Here is a 24,371-nt window from a genome sequence, read left to right on the forward strand (position 1 = left end):
GAGAATAGCTTCTGTGAGCTGCAGCAGGAAGAGCCTGGACTGCGCTGGACACTGCGTGTAGTCCATGCACAGGGAACCGCCGTTATCAGTCCCTAACTTGAATTCTCTGAACCCTGTTGCAAAGCACTGACTGGCCCCCGATCCACTCTACACGCCCCCTAACAATGCACAGTCGCTCCTTCAGTGGCTCACCCCTTCTCATGATGTTTGCTCCCTTTGGTAATGTAGGCCATCTCTGATGGAATTCGCTACCCTTAAATACCCCGTGGCGCTTCATTAGCTAATCCATGTCATGACGCCCCCACGAGTTGACACACGCTGCCTTTCGGAATGCCACTCCTCTTAAAAGCCCCTTTAAACACGCCACTCGTTACAGGATTATATTCTCTGCTTCCTGGTATTCCGCCTGATGGGGCACACTTCTTGAATTGAATTTGCTGCTACATGGCATGATGGCACTTGACAGCATTTGCTGTGTAATTGCATGATCCCTCTCTCTCTGAGCAAAGCATTTGTTGTTCTAACTCTCGGTTGACAATTGCTGCTTGGCTTTTTTACTCAGGGCTTGACACTCTCGTCACTAAAATTGCATTTGTTTGAAGTATCATCTTGTGGTAGACCGTTTGCAGTCTCGTGTGTTGGCAAAATAGTTGATGCCCTTAGAATTCTCTTCAGCTTGTGATTGATATTTAGTGCTTCATTGAATGTTACCTAACCAGACCTCTTGATTACACCAGGCATGTCACATTCACAGTGTTACTTCTTATGCTCCATGTCTTGACAGACCCATAGCATATTTATGTATTTTGCATTGGCATAGGCAATAGGTCTCGCTTTTGGGACCTTATAAGTATTTAGTTATGCACCACAATGTCCTTGGTGCAATAACATCATCGGTTGCATGGCTAAAAACGTATAAGGTCCCAAATGCGAGACCTATTGGCTATGCCAATGCTTGTTGACATTGCGGCAGGTAAGCAGCACCCGCCGCAATGCTAAATTGCCATGTTGTGCATTCCTATGCACAACGTGGCAGGCACCGCGCGGTGCCTGCCACCTTGTGCATGGGAATGGAGGGGGGTACCATGAGTAACCCCCATGTGCACCCCCCCCCAGGGGGCCCGCAATGGGCCCCCATTGCAAATCCCCACCAGCCTTCCCATGGCGACTTTGCTGCCATGGAAAGGCCTTTAAAACCCAGCATCCTAATATGGATGGCGATGCCTGCTAGGCACCGCCACCATATTGAGGCCCAAGTCCGCACGGCCGGCAATCCAAACGATTGCCGACCGGTGGAAAAGCGGCGGACGCACTTTGCGTCCGCCGCGATACCCCTCACCATTATAATATGACGGGGGTAAATGGTTTGCGATGGCGGGCGGATCGCCACTGCCAGGCCGGCGGTGGCAATCCACCTGCCATCCTAATCGCCCCCCTAGTGTGCAGAAAAAAACCCACCTTTTTTGTTTAGCGTTAATCTATCCACATATTGTTTTGGTGCTCGCACTTATGGCTACATAGTCCACAATTTGCATTTTTTTAAAGTTCAGCTGAATATTTGGGCTATAAATTACCAAGTGTAACTAGTTGCTTTGGTTTTACTCGAACCAAGTCCATGTGGTATTTTATGGGTATTAAACCATTGATTTACCCTTCAGCAATTGTTTTTTCGCATATTTTGTTGTACCGGGCCCACATTTGACATACGTCAAAGGGTCAACCGCTTACGTTTTTACCCAGGAATGAGTGAATCCGCTTTTTGTAATGACCACAAGATGAATACCTGGTTGCTCAACCAAGTCAGAAGGTCAGTGACCGGGTCACTGAAGGAGTGACAGTTGCCTTGAGTCTAAGAAAACCAGGGGGAGGTTGTTGAGTTATCCCCAGCCGAAACTTGGATAACACAAGTCCATAGATCTTCACATGTTGCTTGGGATTATCCTGTCATTGGATGCCTTTATGGAAAATGAATCGACTTCTCATCGTGCTTTATGCCCCACTGGAGCATTCTGGAAGCAAACAGAGCCAGACGTGTTGTGGTCCCAAACATGTTCAATACCTGCGGGAGTATGTTTTGAGGTTTTGAGTGTAGAGGGTAGTGTGAAATCCACCAGTGGTTCCCCTTGTTAGTATCCATCAAAGAATCCGCCAATAAGAGAACCCTCAAAGGATCCCTCCCGGCTTCCATGTTCTGAATGCTTTCAGCCTAGAATGATTATAAGCTCTTAAATGTAGCATACTCTATAAAATACAGCCGAACAGAAGGTGTGTATTAGACCCGAAGACAAAAACACAAAAGGCTCCCACAACGACCTCATCCTTGTATGTTTGACAGAGTCACAAGGACCTAGTAGATAGAAAAAAATTACTTTGTTGTTTAACGTTAACCTATCTACAAATTGTTTTGGTGTACCCACTTAGGGCTGTATACTATACAATTAGCATTTTGTTTTAAAAGTTCAGCAAAATATCAGTGCTATGGATTATCGAGAGCCCGTAGTTCCACTTGGATGAGTCCAGCTGTAAACACCAGTCTCTCTCTAGAAATACAGACCATAGCCTAAATCTAAAATAAGTAAACTTGCTTTTAAATACCCCAACATAACCATGACACCAACCGCTGCCTCATGGTCCCGTCTGGTGTTAACATCCATATATAGTGCCGCTGAGATGTGAATTAGAAAGAAGAGGAACTTTTTAGAAACAGGTTGCGTCAGGCTGACATAGGAGCTGAAGAATTGCGAATACAGCACCAATGCAGTCTCCTTTTGGACTTGCTACTTGCAAGGCTATGAGCAAGGAATTGCTAGCTACAAAAGGCGTATCGGAGAGTCTCAAGAGTATGTGACGGGATTTGGAGGGAAGCAGAGATGTGGTTGACTTCTAGGTGCAGTCCATTTGCAAGAATAAAGACCTGTGATCGTGGTGGCAGAGGCACCCACCAAGGGTGCTTGGGAACAATAACTTTTATGTGCAGCAAACTTCTATTTCTACAACCTCCCGCGAGATATGGGTTCTAGTTCATACCGGCCGCTTGGTACATCTAGCAAATGTGGTCCTTCACAAAACTCTCAGAAATATGTTGCTTCTGATTTACAAATGAATGTAGCAGTCAGGGACTGTGAATCTTATGTATTTGTAGTTCTAGTAAGCGAGGTGGCTGTGCTGCCTGGTGGTTGAATCACAGAACCCTAACTTTGTGTTCAGCCTCTGTAGGAATCACTTTCACCCTGTTGCTTCATCTGACTCTGGCTCTATGCCAGACTCCTTGTGACTGCTTTGATGCACAGAATCCTCGCTCTGGGTCACCGTAGTCCCCCCAGTCAGCTACTGATGTATGTGTTACTTTGGTGTCTACAATCCCTCTTTTATCTGGAAATATTGCTTTATTTTAAGTACATAAAACACAGGATGCTACAATACCTTCGATAATTCACTCTGGGCCTAACTCTTAGCCTGCCACTGCTGCTTTATATGTCATGACTCCTTTCCATCTCAGTGCTACCCTTCTCTCCTCCATATTCCTGTCCTCCTATTTACCCTGTTCCCTACTTACCTCTCACAGGTCAGTTCTCTCTGCCCATTGACAAGCGTCAAATGTATGACTTCGACCTGCGAGTGCCCCTGCTGGTTCGGGGCCCGGGTATCAAACCCAACCAGACCAAGATGGTGAGTAAATCCTAAGGGCTAGAGTGGTACCCTACAGTACCACCATCTTCTCCACCCTGCCACGGGTGAACTGAATCCCACTCATCCCACACACTTTGAACCCTATTGTACAGCATTCCTTCTCTCTGAGGTCAGGAACTGGCTTTCCCTCTGCTCTTTTGACCCCCATTCTGGTGCCGCATCACACCCTGAGCTCTAGAGCCGACCTCCACATTGCACTCCTGTGTAACACTGCACTCCAGACCATTCCTGTATTCTGACTCCACCCACTCTCCTCTGCCCCCAGTTGGGGTGACCTTTGACCTAGAGCAACCGGTTGCACAGACTCCAGTTCCACTTTCTTCCTGGGTCAATTTAAGCTTTAGAGAAGCACTTCAGCTGCACAGCACCTCACTGCACAGCTATATATTCCGTTTAGTGCAATTTCCAAGTGGAAAGCTAGTGATGCAGTGGGCTTCTCTCCCTGAGTCCAAAACCACACCTCTCAGTGCAGAACTTCTTTTACTGTGCACGGGACCTTTCTAGGACTAGATTGCCACTTTTCACTGAATTCTAAACCCCGCTCACAAAGTAATGAATGTCCGGAAGTATGCAGCCTATAGCCAAGTACTGAGCCTGTCATACAGAGCAATGAACCGCTTACAAACATTTGAATAATGTGCCCACTTGTACCTTTGGGCCTCGGAGCTTAACTTCTCTTCTTTAATTTTCCTGCTCCAAACCATCTCCCAGGAACCGGTTCTCAACATTGATCTGGCAACAACTTTCCTAGACATCGCAGGAATCAACATTTCTGAGACAACCATGGATGGACAGTCACTCCTTCCCTTGTTGGTAAGTAACCTCCTTGGATGCACAATCACTCCTCCTACTGTCCCTTATTGATCAATGCCTCGGGTCCCTTCAAGCACTCTACATTGTGTTGTTGTTTTATGAATGGTGGCTCCTTTGCAGGGTCCCTGAGTGTCCCGCATGCCGTTTCCGTGCTGTCTCTGACTGTCACCCTTCATCTTGGGTAGGGAGTTTTGTCAAGGAAGGAGTCCAAAAATGAGGAGGTGGTATTAATGCACAGATCCCTCTCTTGCCCGGGTTCCAAATGTGTAGAACGTTTGATTTCAATCTGTTGCTATTGATTGTACCTCTAGCCAGCCACAGGGCCCCAGAGCTTCTTTGGAACATATTCACCCTATAACCGACGATTGTCACGATCAGCAATGTAGAACAAGCATTGGCAAAGCCCATAGGTCCGGGTTTAATATGCGAACCCATTTGGCTGTAGCACATTAAAGTGAGATACGGGGAAGGGGAGCCAGTAGGATTGGACAGAGAGGACAACAATTATAAAGTAGTTCCTCATGCACCACAATAAAAGCACTCGAGTGAAAGCGGAATACACACAACCAGCCAGTAGCATTAGATGCAAGATGAATACACCACTGGCCTGAGTCAGGACCTGATGGACAAAGTCTCAAGCCAGTGACTGACAGAAGTAGGTCAAAAAAAGCTGGTGAGTCAAAGGGGCTATCCCGGTACACAAGTTTTGTATATTGTGAGTAAAAGGTCTGTTTCACAGTTGTGCGGTCAAAACTAGCCTTAAAAATGCACTCTGGTGTGAAACATGCATGGACTGTTTTTCAGTGCACTTTTGGTCTGGAATGGAAAGAAAGATGGAAACGTCCATAAGAGTACAGTGCCCATTAGTTTTACTTTCAGAGCATAGCAAACACAATGAGATGATGGACGGAGCGCTGAAACTTTTCAACCACTCACCCCCAGTAATGAGATCTGGGTTGAACCCATCTTTCTTTTGTTCGCTACGCCACCCAGTTTGGGCCCAGCCATATGCAAATCAGTCTTGACCCTGCTCCTCATGGGAACAGTCCAGCCAGAAGTGCCAGGCCAGGTTCTCCCTGGACCGGAAACGAGCATCTTGAGACCGCTTCCAGGTACCATCCCTCATCAGCCAGGCTAAATTGAATCCAGTGGCAAAGGGACCCACCCCTGGGCATACACTTGGCAACAAGCATCCTGGGATCGGTTTCGGGGTGCTTGCTATGCCACTGGATTTAAGGTAGCCTATGGCTCCAACTAGGGTGGCGTGGCAAGTAAAAGAACAATGGATTTACCTAGATTTGTGACTGGGGGTGACTGCTTGACAATGATCAGCATTCTGTCCATCAACGTTTTGTGTTGCTAAATGTCGCCCTTAGTGGAAAGGGTATGCTCAGATATGGGTCCCTTGCTCGCCATGCTAATGGATTCAAGTTAACCTGGCTGATAAGGGGTGATACTTTGTATTGCCTCGGGAGGGTGCCACTGTTGAGTAAGCATTGATGATGGGACATAGTGTTGCATGGGTGGTTAAGGAGAGAGGTTCTTTCAGTAGCATAGTTGTGCTATAGCATCAAGTGAGCCATGACTTTTGTAGGTGATATTAGTCGTATGTGGTGAAATGAGGGTTAAAAGGGATAGTGAGTGTGGTTTGTGAAGGACGCTAAGTTGTGCTGAGGGCTACATTGAGTTTGGGGATGTTACATTGGCTTGGGTTTTAGTGTTTGTGTTGTCTGGTGTGCAATTGATCTCACATTGATTAGTAGGCATGCGGCCATGTCTTGCATGCCCTCGAGTGAGAAATTGTTGAGGCTATGTATATACCTGTAGCATGAGACACTAATGGGAGTTAATGCTATGACTGGGTGTTGGGGTGTGCCTATGAATTTGTAGGAACATTATGGATTGGTGTTGGAGCACAGCTGGAGAAGGTATAGCAAACCGAGTAAGAGCATTTGTAGTGAGTGAGCATGAGAGTGGTGTAGGAGCGCTGCCTGTGAAGGAGCGATAGGGAATGGGGTAGGAACAATATATGTGCAGATGCTATAGAAAATGCTGATAAGTTCTGTGGGAGAGCTTTGGAGAATGGTCGTGGAACACTATGGCGAGCTGTTGGGAATGGTGTAGAAGGGTTCGCTGTTTCAAATGGCATAGGGAAAGGTGTAGACTACTTGCTTTGGCAGTTCGGGCTGGACTGTTCCCATGAGGCACAGGGTCAGACTGATTTGCATATGGCCATGTCTGAACTGGGGTGGCAGAGTGGGCTAAAGAACGGTGATGGATCAAACCCAGATCTGTTGACTGGGTGTGAGTGTTTGATTGGTTCTGATGCTCCGTCCATCACCACCCCCTTTTGGACCACTTTGTTCGCCATAAGTTGGCAGGGTATGCTCCGACGTGAGTCCCTTGCTCACTTTGCCACTGAATTCAAGCAAGCCTGGCTGAAGACGGCTGAAATGCCAGAAACCGGTCCTAGGAAGCTTGTTTCCGGTCCAGGGAAGGCATGGCTTGGCAGTTCGGGCTGGACTGTTCCCATGAGGCACAGGGTCAGACTGATTTGCATATGGCCATGTCTGAACTGGGGTGGCAGAGTGGGCTAAAGAACGGTGATGGATCAAACCCAGATCTGTTGTCTGGGTGTGAGTGTTTGATTGGTTCTGATGCTCCGTCCATCACCACCCCCTTTTGTACTACTTGCTTTGAGCCACCATGGTGTATGCTACTCTCTGGGCGCTCTCATAGCATTCTTCGCCTAATCCTGGTGATGTACTCTCGTTCTTGATGTGTTTTAGATCAACCGTCCATTGAATGGGACCTGGCGATCAGATTTCCTCGTGGAGTACACAGGAGAGGGAAACTCTGATGCAGACCCATCCTGCCCAAGTTTGGGCCCAGGAGTATCTGTGAGTATTACCTACTTGAATGAGCTTTTGAGTTTTATGCACCAAATGTTTTTCAGATTTTATACGTATACAAGGCACATGTTATTATCAAAAATGAATTGTTTTAATCTGAGAATATAATACAGAACGCTGAAATATTGACTACAAAAAGATTATGCAGTCTCTTGGAAGGAGGGGGCCAATCAGACATTGGTAGGAGGAGGCGCTACTGCCCTCCTTCAGGAGTTCTAGGCCAATATCTTTGTTCCTAGTAATGGAAGATATTGCAGTAATATTAAAAAATGCCGACCAACAATTTTGCAGGACACATCAGAGTAAAAATGTTTGACTTCATGTAACACTAGGAGCTATTTGATTTTTGTATTTATTTTATTTATTATGGTACTTTTATCTAAAGAAATTTACAATATATGAAAACTCTACAACAGAATGCACAGAGAAAGATGCAGCAGTTACCGCGACATGTTCACGGTTGGTTAGAAGATGCAAGGAGTTGTGGCTTCAGCAGTTTTTTCTTTAATATATTTATAAGTTGGTGAGGTTCTAATATCACACACAAGTTCATTTCACAATTCAGGCATAAATAGAACAAAAGAAAGAACGTGAGATAGGCACCAGCATGCTGTACAACAGATAAAAACAAAGTAGTTGAGAGAGTGAAAGGAGAAACAGAAGACCACAGGTATGGAGAGGGTGAAGAATGAAAACATTTAAAGACTAGGCAGACAAAATTAATCCAGATTTGAAGGCGTAAGGGGAGCCATCGCAGCTGAGCAAGACAAGGGGCTAATGTGCTCAGCATAGAGAAGAGAGCACAGAGGACAATCGCCTGTGGAGTCCAGATGTATTTAGGGGCAGTCTTACTTGCCTGTGGGTCGTGGAGGTGCTGGTCTGACCCTTTCTCTGGCGCAGTGCTTGGTTTCCTGGTTGTCCGGTCTCCCGCCGCCGCTCCTGCATCTACAGCGGTCGCGGAGCGGACATTGGACTACAATACCCAGATCCCCTAGCGGCAGGAAGTCGCCGCCGACGCCGTATTTTCGCGCCAGGAGGCGCATAAGAGTCGCCTCTGACTCCGGCTGAGCGGGCAGTCTTACTTGCCTGTGGGTCGTGGAGGTGCTGGTCTGACCCTTTCTCTGGCGCAGTGCTTGGTTTCCTGGTTGTCCGGTCTCCCGCCGCCGCTCCTGCATCTACAGCGGTCGCGGAGCGGACATTGGACTACAATACCCAGATCCCCTAGTGGCAGGAAGTCGCCGCCGACGCCGTATTTTCGCGCCAGGAGGCGCATAAGAGTCGCCTCTGACTCCGGCTGAGCGGGCAGTCTTACTTGCCTGTGGGTCGTGGAGGTGCTGGTCTGACCCTTTCTCTGGCGCAGTGCTTGGTTTCCTGGTTGTCCGGTCTCCCGCCGCCGCTCCTGCATCTACAGCGGTCGCGGAGCGGACATTGGACTACAATACCCAGATCCCCTAGCGGCAGGAAGTCGCCGCCGACGCCGTATTTTCGCGCCAGGAGGCGCATAAGAGTCGCCTCTGACTCCCGCCTCGCGGGACGCGCGCGGGCGGCGCCGGGAGAAGCCCGGGACAAGGGCGGGCCCTCTGTAGCCCTCAGGAGCCGAAGGAGGCCGGGCCGGGCACACCCCCTTAACATTTGCTGGTACTGTTCACAAACCTTTTTTCGTCTTATATGACATCGTTGGACTGTTGGACTGTGATATATCCTCTTTTGTAGTGTTGCTTATGTCCATACAGCGGTGTTTTTAAACAAGTCATATCGATATGGCTGATTGCGCTAATAGGGGTACACTTGATGGTTATTTATTGAAAGTTCCCACGGGCTCAGATCGTGAGGCAACACTTGCTGAATTAAGAGTGAGGCGTCGTAATTCTATTGAACTGATTAAAAGCACGCCTTCACTCACGAGCCCACAGCATGTGGTAACTACTCCAGTTGTGAGTGGGTATTCTCCTAAAGATACTCCACTCCCTTCTGGTAAAAATGATTTAATTGTACAACCCCAAAGTGTATGTGTTGTTGAGACATTGATTGATTTATCCCCAACTGTTTCACATACATCCCCGAGCCAAACTGCTGAGCCAGCAGTTTGTAATGGGTCATCACAAGCCGGTAAGACCCCATCCCACAAGGCTAATCCAGCTAGGCAATTTAAATCAATGGGTCCTTTGCCTAATAAACGGAGAAAGATAGATCCTGATTTGTCAAAGAATAGAAAGACAAAACGTAGCCGCAATTCTGGTATGGCACTCATTGATAAAGATCCTACTCATTGTGCAGTTAATTTATCTTCTCCTGGTATGCTTACATCCTGTCTTTCAAATGACATAAATGTTAAAGAGTTAATGGGTAATATAGATCAGTTATTGAAATCCCTTCTGTTACCCGTTGTTGATAGCTTAAAAGCAATTGAAAAAAGGCTGGAGAAAGTGGAATTCTTAATGAACAGTAAAATGGAATCAATTGTGGGTTTTTGTACATCGCACACAGTACCTTCCGTTGGATTAGGTTCTGTTGAAACACCTTATATTGCTCCACTTCTGGAGACCACTTCCCAAACTCAGTCGAGTACCAGTAAGATAACCTGCACAAATGTAGATGGCAATATAATGCAACCCACTACTTCGAATAATACCAGTAATTACCTGGGAGATAATGTTTTGCCACAAAATGGCCCAACGAGTGACAGAAAAGGTTATAAGACAGCTCCTATTATCAAACCACATCGAGCTTCCTTTATTAACCTGCCACCGGAAGCTGTCCCCCTTGTGGTAGTTCTTGCGGGTGTTCCTACCCTAAAAAACGGCACAACCGAGGGATATTCTCAGCTAAAAAACAAGGTGATTCACTGGCTTGCCCAGAACCGCCCTCTTCCATCACATATTAATGGGGATATTCTTCATGTACGGCGTTTACCCTGGCTGGGAAATACACAAAAAAAGATAGATGGAGATATTATTTTAATTAACTTCAGGGACCCCAGAGCTGTCAGTCATATTCTTAATTGGCATATTAATTACACGAGATCTTCTATTACTACTTAGGAACTGACTTTTTTCTATCCAAGAAGTGAGATAGTTCCCAATATTAACTTTGAGGCTCCACTTCTTAACCAATTTAACCCTCCTATCCCGCTGAGAAATCGTTATGAGGCACTAGCAAGTCTTGAGGATGTGGACTGACTTGATAGCCCTAAAGCTCCCCCTTTGGCCCTTGAACAGCCATCCTCCGATACACTTCTAGCTTCTGGCGACCCAAGCAAGCCAGTATTATTACAAGCAAGCTCAGATACTTTTATTGGCTATCCCCCTGCCCCAGATATTTTACCACCTGTTGACAGTTTTGTTGGTACCAAGACTGTCATGGGGAACCTACTCTCCTGGAATATTGCTGGTTTATCCTCTAAAATGGATTCGGAGGATTGGATAGCTTTTGTTAATCGTTATGATTTGTGCATATTCCAGGAGACTTGGCTTTGTGAACCTCTTTTTGTGCAGGGATACCTGAATTATTCGGTGCCTGCACTAAAAGGACCGAGAGGAAGACCAATGGGGGGACTAACTATATGGGTCCGCCAGATTCTAAAATTAACTATTAAAGTTGTAGAGACTAATAATCGAGATATCCAACTAATTAAAGTGAACCTAGAAAATTTAGGTATGCTGGATATTTATAATATCTATGTCCGGAGTAATAGGGTAGGGAGCCTAGAGACTCTAGCAGTCTTGAGCTGCCTTCTTGACACCCACTCTCCAAATAACAACATTGTCATTGCAGGCGATTTTAACAGAACATTTGAGCCATTGATCAATGAAGACAATCTTTTTGGGGAGGAAGAGGATTGTCAATGGGGAGTCCCTAAACTAGAGCTCAAACCGGTTGTACGTTGGACCAGTGATGTCATAGCCCTAAACTCCATCTGCTATGAGAAGGGCTTAAGAGCTCTGAATGGAAGGTCTAACAGTGACAGGAATGGAGCCAACACATTTGACAATGGGCGTTACAGTAGTCGAATTGACTACGTTTTATGTAGTCTTAGTTTGTGGCCCTCAATATGCGACATGGAGGTTGTTGGGAGAATTGAGAGTGACCATAATCCTTTGTGTATCATACATAAATGGTGGTCCCTACCCAACCAGCATGCTGGTTTTTCTGAGCCGGTTCCTCCTGTGATTGTTCCAACCAATGATCTACGTAGATTAAAGTGGGAAAAGATAGCAACTAATTGTCAAGTTATTGCTGATATATCTGACCAGGTCGATCAAGCAATGCTGGCAATTGAGCTCTCTAACTCACTTGACACCGGTTTAGATAAGGTAGAAGGAATACATAATACCCTTTTCTCCACAATTAAAGATTATTTCCTCAAACCTGCAAAAAATAACGGAGTTAGAATCTTCAAGCCCGCCAAGTGGTATAACAAACAATGTAGAGAAGCACGTCTAGCCTTGGGTAATGCTATTAAAGGTGGTACACCCCTAGTAATTCAATCAGCTAGAAGGGATTATAAAACAAGCATATCAAAGGCTAAGAAAGCATGGGACGAACACCATTGGTCTGAGCTACTGGTAGCCAGTAACAAACGGGACTCCCGGTCGTTCTGGCACATTGTCAGGTGGGGAAAATCTGGTTTTCCAGAAATCCCATACAATAATGTGCCTGAGGAAGAATGGGTGACATTCTTTAGAGCACAGTATGCCAACCCAAATAGTCTTAGCTTGGGGCCAGAAACTAGAGTAGAACAATTCCAGGAAACTTTTTTTAGTGTCTCTGAGATTATGATGGCCCTTGGTTCAGTGGCAAGTGGGCGTGCCCCTGGTCTTGATGGAGTGCCAGCGGATTTATTTATTAATGACAAAGAACGCTGGAGTAAGTACATCCACCTACTCTTGAATGCCATTGCTCTGGGCGCGCCGGTACCCACTTCCTGGCAAGGCGCAATAATCATTCCTATCTTTAAAAAAGGCGACAGGTCCAAGCCAGGTAACTATAGGCCAATAAGTCTTATAGACACTATACAAAAAGTTGTGGGACGAGTTATCGTCAATAGGCTCCTGGATTGGGCGGAGGAGTTTAATGCTCTTTCACCCTTCCAGGCAGGTTTCTGTCGCTCAACCAGTACAGTCGATCAGGTTTTCCGATTCACACTGCTACAGTGGAAAACCGTATTGTTGGGCGAGGGAAGTCTTTACGCGGCTTTTGTTGATCTAAGGGCCGCTTTCGACCTTGTCCCTCGTTCTACGTTATGGGCGGTACTTAAGAAACGGGGACTCCCAAACGAATTATTATCCCTCATAATGAGACTTCACGAATCCAATTATGCTAGAATCCAATGCGGGGGGGATGGGTTCGGTAACTGCGGACTTTACAGTTGAAAGGGGAGTTCGTCAGGGTTGTTCGATGGCTCCTGTGCTTTTTACATTATACATCAATGACGTTGTGGGCCGCATGCTCTCAGCCCAAGTGGATGCCCCTTTTTTAGCAGGGACTAAAATCCCTATTTTAATGTTTGTTGATGACACGCTCACCCTATCGAAAACTCCTAGTGGTCTACAGCATGCCTTGTCAATCTTTGATCAATTCTGCGGGGAGTATGTCTTAGAGGTTAACACTGCCAAAACTAAGCTTATGATTTTTAACCCCCATCGAAGTTTTAAATCTAAAATTACTTTGAACAATCGTCCGCTAGAGGTAGTGAAAACCTTTACATACCTAGGTATACATATATCTAAAGAGAAGACCTGGCGGCACCATATTGATCTTGCAACACTTGGGCATAGGCAATTGTCTGGTGCTATCTGCGCAGAGCACAGAAAATCCTTAACTAAACCTGTTAAACCCGCCTTGCAGATTTATGAAGCAAAGGCTTTAGGCTCTGCGCTATACGGCGCCGAGCTTTGGGGTTTTGAAAAGGTGGCAGCACTTCAAACCTCGGAGAATAAATTTCTCAGGGCTATAACTGGTGTTCCTAAAAGCACCCCATTATTGCCCCTAAAATATGATTTGGGTAGAAGAGCAGTCACAGATTTAGTTAAGTTACGTCCGATTATTTACTGGCATAGGTTGTGGACCACCCCTGTACTTAAACATTATGCCGAGGGTTTTTTAGACATTATGAGTTCTGATGTATACCACAAAATTGGATGGCTGAAATCATTAAAGACATCCCTTATTGAGCTTGGTATGTCCCCACTTTGGGAAGATCCTACGAGAGCAATCTTCCCCTCCAAAAGTATTTTAAAAAGTGCTTACTGGGAGATGGTTGCCTCCCGACATTGGAGAAGCTCTAGTGCTGGTTCAATGTCTGGTGAATTTTTAGAGGCAAAAATGTATCCCTGTTTAGAATCGTACTGGGACACTATTACCAGGCCTGGAGATAGGAAGCTCCTCTTCCAACTTCGAGCAGGTGCACTCCCCCTTAAATCTCTGACAGCTAAGTGGAATGGTGGATCCTGTGACACCTGCCCTGTTTGTGGTATTACTAAAGAAACCATCGGCCATTTTTTATTCTCTTGTAAACCCTATGCGGTACCAAGGCGTATTTGGTTGTCCCCAATGTGCAAAAATTTTGGGACAGATAGCAGTACCGTGGCCCTGCGTATTATATGCACCAGCACTTTGACATGGGTCTCAGTAGCCACCGCAAAGTATTTAGGTTGGGCGTGGTCAATTAGAAGGAGATTGCTAGGTACTTAACTACTCTCCCAACTATTGCAGAGACTGCTAGCTATTTGACTATTCTCTGTCATGTTTTATTCTCGTGTCTTATCAGCCATTTTACAACTATTTTAAATCATGTTTTTTAATTATCTTTTTTTTATCAATATAGGTAGAACAGTACACGCATATAGGACTAAATATCTCAGTTAAAAATTTTCTTCTTCTTGAAGTGTGCTTTGCAATTGATGTCAATGATTGAAGTTTAATCTTGTTTTAAAATGTATGTATGTGTCGTTTTATTGTATTGTGTTTTTGCTTTTATGAATGAAATTCGAATAAAGCATACTCTGACTGACTAACTGTATTTAGTGAGACCAACATAAAGGGAAGAACAGTAGTTAAGGGAATAAAGAACTGATTCAACTGGGCACTTTAAAAAGAGGAAAAAAGAAAATACCGAATTCTGTGTATATTGTTGAAATGAAAGAAGCACGTTTTGAAAACAGAAGTAATTAGGTGTGAACAGTTAAGTCGAGAATCAAACTCATTATCAGCAGCGGAAAAATGACAAATCAGTAGGTTGAAACAATTTGAAGAAGGGGTAGGAGATAGTGATGTGACGGGCACGAAAAGAGTCTGAAGGGGGTAGAGAAGGATGAAAAGTAAAAAAAACATTTATGAATCGTGCTAGTAGAAATGTGATTCAAACATGAATATATGTTAATAAAAGACATATAGTAGAGAGCAAAACGAGTATAGATCCTAAAACGAATTTCTAGGGAGCACCAAAGTGAATAAGAAAAGATTCAGACTAAGAATGGGTGTTGCCCTAGGTTCTAGTACTAGGAGGATCTTGGTTTGTTTCTTGTTCGTCTTGCTCTTTGCCTCAAGGTGATGGACAGAATAGGGTTGTTTGTCGATTTTGATTCAGTTCGAGGGGTTTTCCTTCCAGTTTGGTCACAGGAAGTCTTTCCAGGATTATTCATAGTGTGTCTGAGTGAGTTATACTTCTGGGAAGAGTGTGTGGGGTCAGTGGTTTGTTCATGGGGATGGCTTTGATTAGTTTCAAATTTTGGGAGCGGTGAAGATGACAATAGACCTTTTTGATCAATTCTAAGTCAGTCTATCTTATTTAGTGGGGGATCTAATACACTGTTTGGGCAGTTTTAAATTTGTGGTGAGTGTTTAGGTGGGCATTTTTTTAAGTTATGAAGCAACTTTGAATCAGGTGGGATATTTTCCTGAGTAGATGGTCTGCCGTGGGGTTGACGTTGAGATTGATCAATGTCCAAAGTACTAGATGTTTGGTCATTTGTACTAACAAGTAGGTGATGTCAGGTAAAGTGGGCAGTATTTGGTTTCGGTTTATGTTGGATCGACTGCAGTCTGAGATCTGAGGGCAGTAAGGGGACTGCAGAGGTAAAGTTGAGTTTGTATTGGTCATCAAAGTAAGAGGGGAGTTCATTTTAGGTTGAGTATAGCGTGTTCGCCAGAATGTCATGCATTTGTTTCCCTCCAGCGCTATAAAAAGAGGCCCTTGGACGTCTGGATCTCGATATTCTGTTAGCTCTCCACATTTAGTCCCATGGGCTCTAACAAGCTCATACTGCCAGCATTAAATCTTCCATTTTGATTGCAGGCACTTGTGCCTCTTGAATCAATTAAATTCAGTCCCTCTCTTCCTAAAGGCTTTGCATGTTGTCACATAGGAATAGGGTGGTCCTGTGGCCGTGGCTTTCAGTCCTTCATAATGCCGCCTCAGTTATTGCTGAGAGTCAACAGATTATTTACCAAACTACTTTACATCTTCTGAGGTTCAATAGATCCTGCACACTTGGTGGGGAGGGGGTGGGCCTATTCACCAACGCATCTGAGTATGGGAAGTACTACTATAGGACTACTCTTTAAATGACTATTACACGCCCTTGGGAATCAACCCTAAAACACCCAACTCCTTGTTAGTAAGAGTGCAGAGAGTACACTCTTTTCAATTAGCACTAATTATATTTGAATATTCCTATTTTATTCCAGTTTTAGATGTTTTGAGCCTAGTTCTCAAATGCAAGTAAAAGTACTTAAAAGCGTACTACTGGAGTACGATTTTATGTACTTTTAAATGCCTTTCTGAATTCTGCCCCAAAGTACTTATTATGGGCCTTTCAAGAACACATAGAGCTTACTTCTAATGTTAGCCATTAAGCCAGACTCTTTGTAAGTAGCTGAGGTACTTCTATCTGTGACCAGGCTTATAAGACACTTGCGCACACCGGGTTGGCTTTTGCGTTTTTGATTTGTCATTTGGTAAAAGGGGCTCCTCCTTGTAAGGGCTTCCATGACATTACAGACCAATGCACCTTTAGTGGCTTTTAGCTTCACATCCACATAGACCTCAGTTACTGGGCTCTTCATCATTTACTTCATGTTTAGTAATGCTCCACCATGTTCACTTTCTCCGCTGATTAGCAAAAAAAGTCAGGTGAATTAGCCAGGCTAACACAACTCTGGTGCTGGGATAAAGCGGGATGTTCCTCAATGGCGTGTTCAGGTTACACATGACTCGCGTGGACCTGTATGTGGGTGCTAAGGCCTGATCCCTCTTTTGTGCTTTTTTTTGTAAGTCATGATCTGCACAGGAGCTCAAATTCGTACTGCACTCTCCCCAGTCTCACTTGTGGATGAGTGTGGCTCTGAAGAAGAAGCATGGAACCTACCAGTATAGACAAGTTACTCCCCATGACTCTTGCACTGGTACTCATTAGTTCCCCTCATCTATGCCATCCTCTCACCAACCACGTTGGCTTTCTATAGCTCTCTTGCACCTTTGGTTTGGGTGGGAATTAAGACTGGTGCTTTGGAAGCTGTAAAACGTGCGCTCATTCACACAGTTGAGACAGTACGTGTGTCTGGGCATCGGTATTTCTAAGAATTTATGCTGTGCAAGTTTCAGCCCAATAAGGGGGGACTCGCTCATAATTATTTAGGACAGGGAGTTACCAGTCCAAGACTCTACATGATGAAAAATACATAATTAGTTCAGACCAATGGAAAATTCATCTATGGTCACAAAAGAGGATCTTACCTTTCATCCTTTCATATGAGAGATGTATGCAGTAATAGGCTGATCCTGTTCCTTTCTTATAGGCCATCCAGTACCAAACACAGTTCTCTTCACCTAGCCCGTCATGATAACAATCGCCATCAATAGGTGCTCTGGAATGTTGCTTTGTTTGATGATGTCTGCTTGGGTTATGAGATGTTTTAGGAGGTTATTCACTGGTTGACCCCTTTAAAGACTTTCTTCTCATGTTTACATCTGACATAGACATGGGCACACAACTAAAGCTTGGACTTGTGTTGTTAACAAGCCAGTGTTTAAAGTGATCCTCAAGTTATCATACAGATATGTGTCAGTGCGGTAGAGCTTTAGTGATAGTCGGATAGTGGTTGATGGGTATGTATACTTTCTAACAGAGAAAGCATCTGTACAGTAAGTTGTCTTTTGTTATAGTGTGTGCACGAATAAAAGATTGAGAAACAGGTTAACCTGCTTTTTCGCGATGACCTGTTGGCGATGGGTTCTTCATCAGCCGTGCAGATCGCTTTTTAGATTCCCATTCGCTAGTAGCCTCATCAGTCCAGTGTGTTTTTTTATTTGCATTCTGGGGTTTGAAGTCCTGGTTTTATAATGTGATCCACAGAACTGCAAATCACAGAATGCAGAGAGAAACCTGGACCAGATGAGTTACTCACACATGGAACTACCTGAGAGCTGTGATCGCGTCAGTTTTAGCAAGAAGCCAATGATGCTACGGGCCTGATTCTCTCTGTGCCTTTTCTCAGCTGCTGATTGTTTGACCTCCAACAGGACAAGGTGATTTAAAGGCCATTTGAGAACTCCAAGGCCCTTTCTCTGGGTACTGTAAATCAGTGCTTACTGGGCAGGAGCAGCTGATTTGTATTGTTTGTGTGTAGGAACATATTGCAGTTTTGGTGCCGACATGTCCATAATGTAAAGGGAGATCAATGGGACCAGAAGCACCTGGGAAAACCTCACACGTGCATTTGTTTGCTTACGGCCACGCGCCCCTTTGTCAGGTGCCGAGGTATTTCTTAGTGAACAACATATTATTTTTGGAAGGATGTGCATGCAAGACCAACATCTGCTCTCAGTGCTGTTGATTGACTGCTGCACAACTAAGTACACCTGTTGAAACAGGGTCATCCCACAATAACACATAATATTTCGAAGTGGAATGTAGAACTGTTGCTGCCCATCTGTAAGACACATTGAGGAAAACCTGCCAGCACCTGGGAACTTCACAAAGTAAAATTAGATTTATCCCAGAGTTCAAGAGCAGCGAATGGTTTAGATTTGATGGTGAAACTGAAACAGCTTCTTTATATAAAAAGTTGGATTTTTAGTTTTCACAGGCTACACCCAGTAGCCACCAGACAAAAATAAAGGCTGTGTTGAGCAAAGACTCGATGGAGGGCACTGCCCGAGGTCATGCCCTGCTAACAGCCAGATGGCCATAGGCCATACCCTGAGGCTCCTGCAGCCAGGTGGATTGAGGGCAAGGTGTGTCCTCAAAACATGCCCGACAACAAGAGTCCGGAATGTACAATGCAGGATCTGCTGCTGGTGACGAGGTGCAGTGAATAGCCGAAGGCCTCTCCCTGTACCTAGAGCTTGCTGCAGGCATTGGGGACTGGGCTTTGCGTGCTGCAAAAAACCACACACTGCACCGAGAACCTGCTTGTCATGGCCAATGGCTATGGCCTGTTTGTACTGGGGACAGGGTGTGGCTGATACACATGCCCTCCATCCACAGCCAGTTAGTCACAGATGAAGGCCCTGGAGCCGGGTACTAGTCATGTGGCATGGATGCTTATACTGTAAGGGTGTACTCGGGATTGTGTTTTTCTTGTTTGCTCCATCAAGTCAGTTATGTGAGTGAACACACTACACTTTTTCTGGGTCAAGATATTATTTTAAGCAAAAACGTTGGAGTGTCTAAACCTGTATTGTCCTGACCAGGTCAGTCGACACTTCTTTTCTCTTCCACACCAAGTGTGAGTTTAAATTGTGAACCTGTACTAACTAAAGTGAAGGGTGTTGTAGGAATTCCTGGAGCTACAGCGTTCTGGTTACAGGAGTACAGAGATAGTATTCTAGCTACTAAAGTATCTGCATGGTAGATCTGGCGTATTATTTGTTGGGAAATTGTGCTGTAGTTCGTTTCCATCTCTCAGGCGCTGTATGACGCGGCAGTATGTAAAGCTTTGGATAGGTGATTTGCATTTTAAGGTAGAGTTGTATCTTCTTCCTTGTCCTGAGGCTTCCCTGGTGCTGGCCTGACAGAATGTGAGCAGCGTTCCCCAACCCTCTCCTCTCATTCAAACAGCACAACTCTGTCTCTCTCAATCGTTCACTCTGACCCCAAACCTCATTCCTAAACAAGCCCTTCCACCTCTAAACCTATGCCCGAACTCAACCTCGACTCTACTCCCCGCCTCCAACTTAATTCCTTAATTCCAACTCCAAGCTCTAACTGCAGTTCTTGACCACCTCCCCATAATCAAGCCTAAAACATCTAAAAATGTAACTCTGAATCCTAACCACACCACACCACACCACCAATCCCGAAGTCCATTCTAACTGTTTGAAGTTAAGCCTATCCCAAGCCTTAACCCAAGTCCACACCCCCAACGACCCCCAATCCAACATCACCACATTTCCTGACTCAATTCCCAAACTGTAACTTCACAATATCTTCAGCTGAACTTTGAAGACCCATTCTAAACACTACCCTTTGGCTCCACCTCCTGTGGGCAGTGCTGCCCACCGCCACCCCCTTTCCTATACCTCTACCACGTGCCCCCCTGTGCCCCTTTTTCATCCGTGTTGCTCTACCCTTTAATTCACTCCCCTTTACTTCTTTTAGTCTCTCTCCCTCAGTCTCCCTTTTTCTCTGTACATACTACTCTCTTCTTTCCCCCACATGTCCTCTCTCCCCAGTACTCTTGCTTTCTCCTGGACTGGAGTGTTTCACATGCTATGTTTAAGGACAGCCCCTCAGAACACGTGTCTCTCCTTTGCTGTCCTATTATAACCCTTATATAGCCCACTCACTTCTATCTTCCATCTCTTCTGCACATTTCCCAGATAGAAGACTGCACCTCTGCTTTCATCCTCTCTTTCACCCTCCTCCATCCTTTTAAACATTCTCTTGGTGCCTATTCTAAATTTTTCCGGAGTGTGTTGTTCACTTTTTGAGGACGTTCTTCAATCTCTCTCAACTCTGTAGTGGTGGACTTGTGTAGCATCGCGCGGTTAGCGCGCGATGTAGTTTGTGTTTGTTCGAATGTAGTCGGATGCATGGAGTGTCCGCGGGCGGGGATTCGATGTCGGTAGGACAGTTGCCGTTCATCGCCTGCCTGGGAGGACGCTCCGTGTGTGTTGGGTGGAGTTAAATAAATAAAGCCTTATTCATACATCTGGAGATTGCGTCCTTATCCTTCATCATTACATTTGGCGACGAGTGACTCCACCCACATACCCACGCAAAGGAGGATTTCCGAATTTTACGAATAAACTATCGTACCTGTATCCTTTCGCCGTCTTCGAAGCAGGAGCTGCAGAATCGCGTGACAAGTCAAACGCTGACCTGCGCCGCCTGTGTGGTGAGGGTACAAGGAGGTACGTGGTCTTTGCCTTGTAATTTGTGCAGAGCACTCGGAGCACCCAGCCGGCGCGCGCTCAGCCCCCAGACGTCACTCGGCGGATCGACGTCATCACGCGACGCGACGCCATCTTGTATTGGGAGCATTGGAATTGGGATTACCGGCAACAAGCACAGCGCGTCTGAAGCCCACTCATTTTATTCAGCGACGCGCACGCTTTATTTATTTATTTGTTTTCAAATTGCCGTGCACCTGCTCAATTGCCAGCGATGCACACGCTTGAGGTTAGATTTCGTTAACGGTGTTACTCAGCGCTCCTGTGCTACTTACTGCGATGCGCACGCTACAGCAGGGGATCATTTAATTAGTTATCGTTTTCAAGCATCAGCCTGCCGAGCGTTTGATCATAAGCTCTGCTATTTCTGTTCATAGTGCATCTGTTTCTCCCAGCGATGCGCACGCTATAATTTGGAAGTTTCGAAGTTCGTGACTGACTATTGCTTAATCTGGGTCATCACAGCACTGCACAGCACATACATCTGGAATAGGGTTCATCATAACGTCCAGCAATACATCAAGTATTGGAGACACTGCATATCGTAATTGAATTATTTTTTCTCTTTCTTCAACATATTTGGTTTTTGAGAATTCATATAATATTTTGTTGGGTTGTTAAAAAGTTCTGGTACACATATTTGTCTCTGTAAATTGGTTGTTTTCTATGATGGCCAATGTTCAGTTGATAACACAACCTCCTCCTTTCCTCAGCAAACCAGGGTGCCCACCAATTATTTGGTCAGAATGGTACAGACTATTCGAAAATCATTTGGTAGCCATTGATGCAACAGAGTATTCACCTGCACGTAAATTTGCTTTACTCTTCGGATGTTTGGGTCAAGCTGCACAAAGGATTTTCGATAGTAATGACCCTGTTCCTGCTCCGGCATCCAGTTCTGGGGACAACGAATGGAACGTATATGTAGAAGCCGTCGCTCGGTTAAAAAAACAGTTTTCTGATGAGCCAAATATTATGTTGGAGCGTCATAAATTCTACAAAAAGAAACAGGGAGAGGAAGAGAAGGTCGAAGAATACATTTCAGCACTAAGGGTTTTGGCTACTACTTGTGGTTTTGGATCACTCACTGACAATTACATCAGGGACCAATTTGTTTTTAATTGTGTTTCACGAAAGATCAGGGAAAGAATTCTGGGTTGTAAAAATCCTTCTTTATCTGAGGTTACTGAATTAGCTCTGAGTATCGAGCGTTCCGTGATCTCAAGTAAAGTCATGCTAGAAACAGCTAAAACTGGCATTAATGTTGTGTCATCCGCTGAGGCAGAACAAGACAATCCTATTTGTACCATAAATGTCAAAAATAGAAATGTAAAATTCATTCAAAAGAAACAATTGTTCTGTTACAGATGTGGGTCCAAGTTCCACATAGGTAATTCTCCAAGTTGCCCTGCCATAGGTAAACGCTGTGTTATTTGTAAAAAAGTTGGTCATTTCCAGGGTGTGTGCAGGAATGCCCGAAGGTCACTCAATGTGAACAGTATCGACAATGAGATAGATACATGCAGCAATTCGCTAAGTAATGTAATTGTTACACTTGATTGTGATAATGGACCTAACAGTATAAAAGGTCCTTTATGTTCTGCTATTATTGATAGTGTCCCATTGCAGGTAATGGCCGATTCAGGATCACCCATTACGATTTTAAGGGACACAACTTTCTACGAATTGTGGACAAGACAGGTTAAATTACTACAGTCCGACGTAAATCCCAAGGCATTTGGGGAAAAAGATATTAATATGATTGGGTATTTTACGGGCACTGTACAATGTCTCGGGAGAGAAACCGAGACTAAAATCTACGTTGCTGAGAAAGGGAAAAACATCATTGGGTGGAAAGACTTAGCACGGATGGGACTATATTTAGTCCCAGGGGATGAGAATCCAATTAAGGTGGGTGATCTGCCAGTATGTAGTTTAGAGTGTCCTGTCACTATACATGAGAACGTACAAGTAGAAAAAATAATTTCTGAGTTTAAAGAGGTTTTTAACGAGAAAGTGGGTTTGGTCAAAGGATTTGAACATCACATCAGATTAGTTCCCGGTGCCCAGCCAGTCACGCATAAAGTACGCTCTGTTCCTTTGAGTGTCAAGGACGAATTGAAGCATACTTTACAAAACCTATGTGATCAAGGGATTATTGAGGCTACCGACTCTTCACAGTGGGTGGCTCCCATTGTGGTAGCACGCAAGAAATCCGGCGAGATTAGACTCTGTGCCGACTTGCGCGCGCTAAATAAAAATGTTATTGTGGATTGCCACCCACTGCCGAAGATTCACGAGTTGTTAGCGAATCTCGGGGGGGCCAGATGGTTTTCATTGATAGATTTAAGATCGGCGTACCATCAGGTAGCGTTGACGAAAGACTCGCAAGAGCTAACAACTTTCGTCACCCCATTCGGGGCATTCAAGTTCTTACGTTTACCGTTCGGTCTTGTCTCCGCTGGCAGCGTTTTCCAGAAGCTTATGGATACCCTTTTTCATAACGTTGAGGGAGTTCAAGCTTACCTGGACGACATTTTAATTTTCGCAAAATCTGTGAATGACCATAATGTCATTTTGGGGAGAGTACTTTCTATCCTGAAGTCTAGAAACATAACCGTCCGTGCGGACAAGTGCAAATTCGCCGTACAGGAACTGGATTATTTGGGTCACTCCATATCAAGTTTTGGAATTAAACCCAAGTTCTCTGTAATCAGAGCTATTGAGGACGCTAAGCCTCCTTTAGACAAGGATGCCTTACGTTCCTTTATTGGGCTAGCTGAATATTATGCTAGGTTCGTACCTTGCTATGCCCAAGCTGTAGAACCTTTGCGCACACTGCTTAGGAAGGGACAGAGTTTCAATTGGTCTACTGAGTTAGACAAGTGTTTTGAAGATGTAAAAAAAATGGTGGTGGCAGCTCAGGCGTTACACGCTTTCAGAGATGACGGTCTCTCTTGTATAACAGTAGATGCTAGTATCCATGGGCTCGGGACAATTCTCAGTCAGAAAGTAGAGGGTCAAGAACAGACTGTAGCGTTTGCCTCGCGTTCCTTGAAATCGTTTGAGCAACAGTACAGTACCATCGAGAGGGAGGCACTGGCATGCGTATGGGCTGTTCACAAGTTCAGAATGTATATTTGGGGACGTAAGTTTGAGTTGGTTACGGACCATAAACCGCTCGTTTACATTTTTAGTAAAGTAAATTCACCTAGCATGTCGGCGAGATTAATGAGATTGGTATCCAAACTACAAGAGTTTTGTTTTGAGATCAAGTACATACAGGGTGGTAAGAATTTTCGTGCTGACTGTTTGTCTAGATTATTAATGCACAAAGATGATGACGAAGATTCGGTCCCTGAAGAGATTGAATGCGTAGCTATTGTGGACGCAATTCAAGAATATAAGTCTGCTCTATCTGAATCCGATTGGAGTTCTGCGAGCGAAAAAGATTTGGTTTTACAGAAAGTGGTAGAGTATTCCTCTCATTCTTGGCCTGATGCTAGGTGCTTGTCTGGGGAATTGCGTGTGTTTGCTCAGGTTGCTGCTGAACTTTCGGT

The 24,371-nt window shown here is 44.9% G+C and overlaps 1 protein-coding gene across 1 annotated transcript in view; it reads left to right on the forward strand.

Moving 5' to 3' along the window:
- The window catches only part of LOC146784254 (N-acetylglucosamine-6-sulfatase-like), a 115,391-nt gene that overhangs the window by 87,772 nt on the left and 3,248 nt on the right, over nt 1–24,371 (forward strand). Inside the window, exons 9-11 of the mRNA XM_085634909.1 lie at nt 3,566–3,669; nt 4,402–4,503; nt 7,293–7,403. Coding sequence (XP_085491035.1) covers nt 3,566–3,669; nt 4,402–4,503; nt 7,293–7,403 — 317 coding nt within the window. The remainder of the gene's footprint in view (nt 1–3,565; nt 3,670–4,401; nt 4,504–7,292; nt 7,404–24,371) is intronic.

The sequence above is a fragment of the Triturus cristatus genome, chromosome 11, assembly GCF_964204655.1.
Source record: "Triturus cristatus chromosome 11, aTriCri1.1, whole genome shotgun sequence".
NCBI classification, from domain to species: Eukaryota; Metazoa; Chordata; class Amphibia; order Caudata; family Salamandridae; genus Triturus; species Triturus cristatus.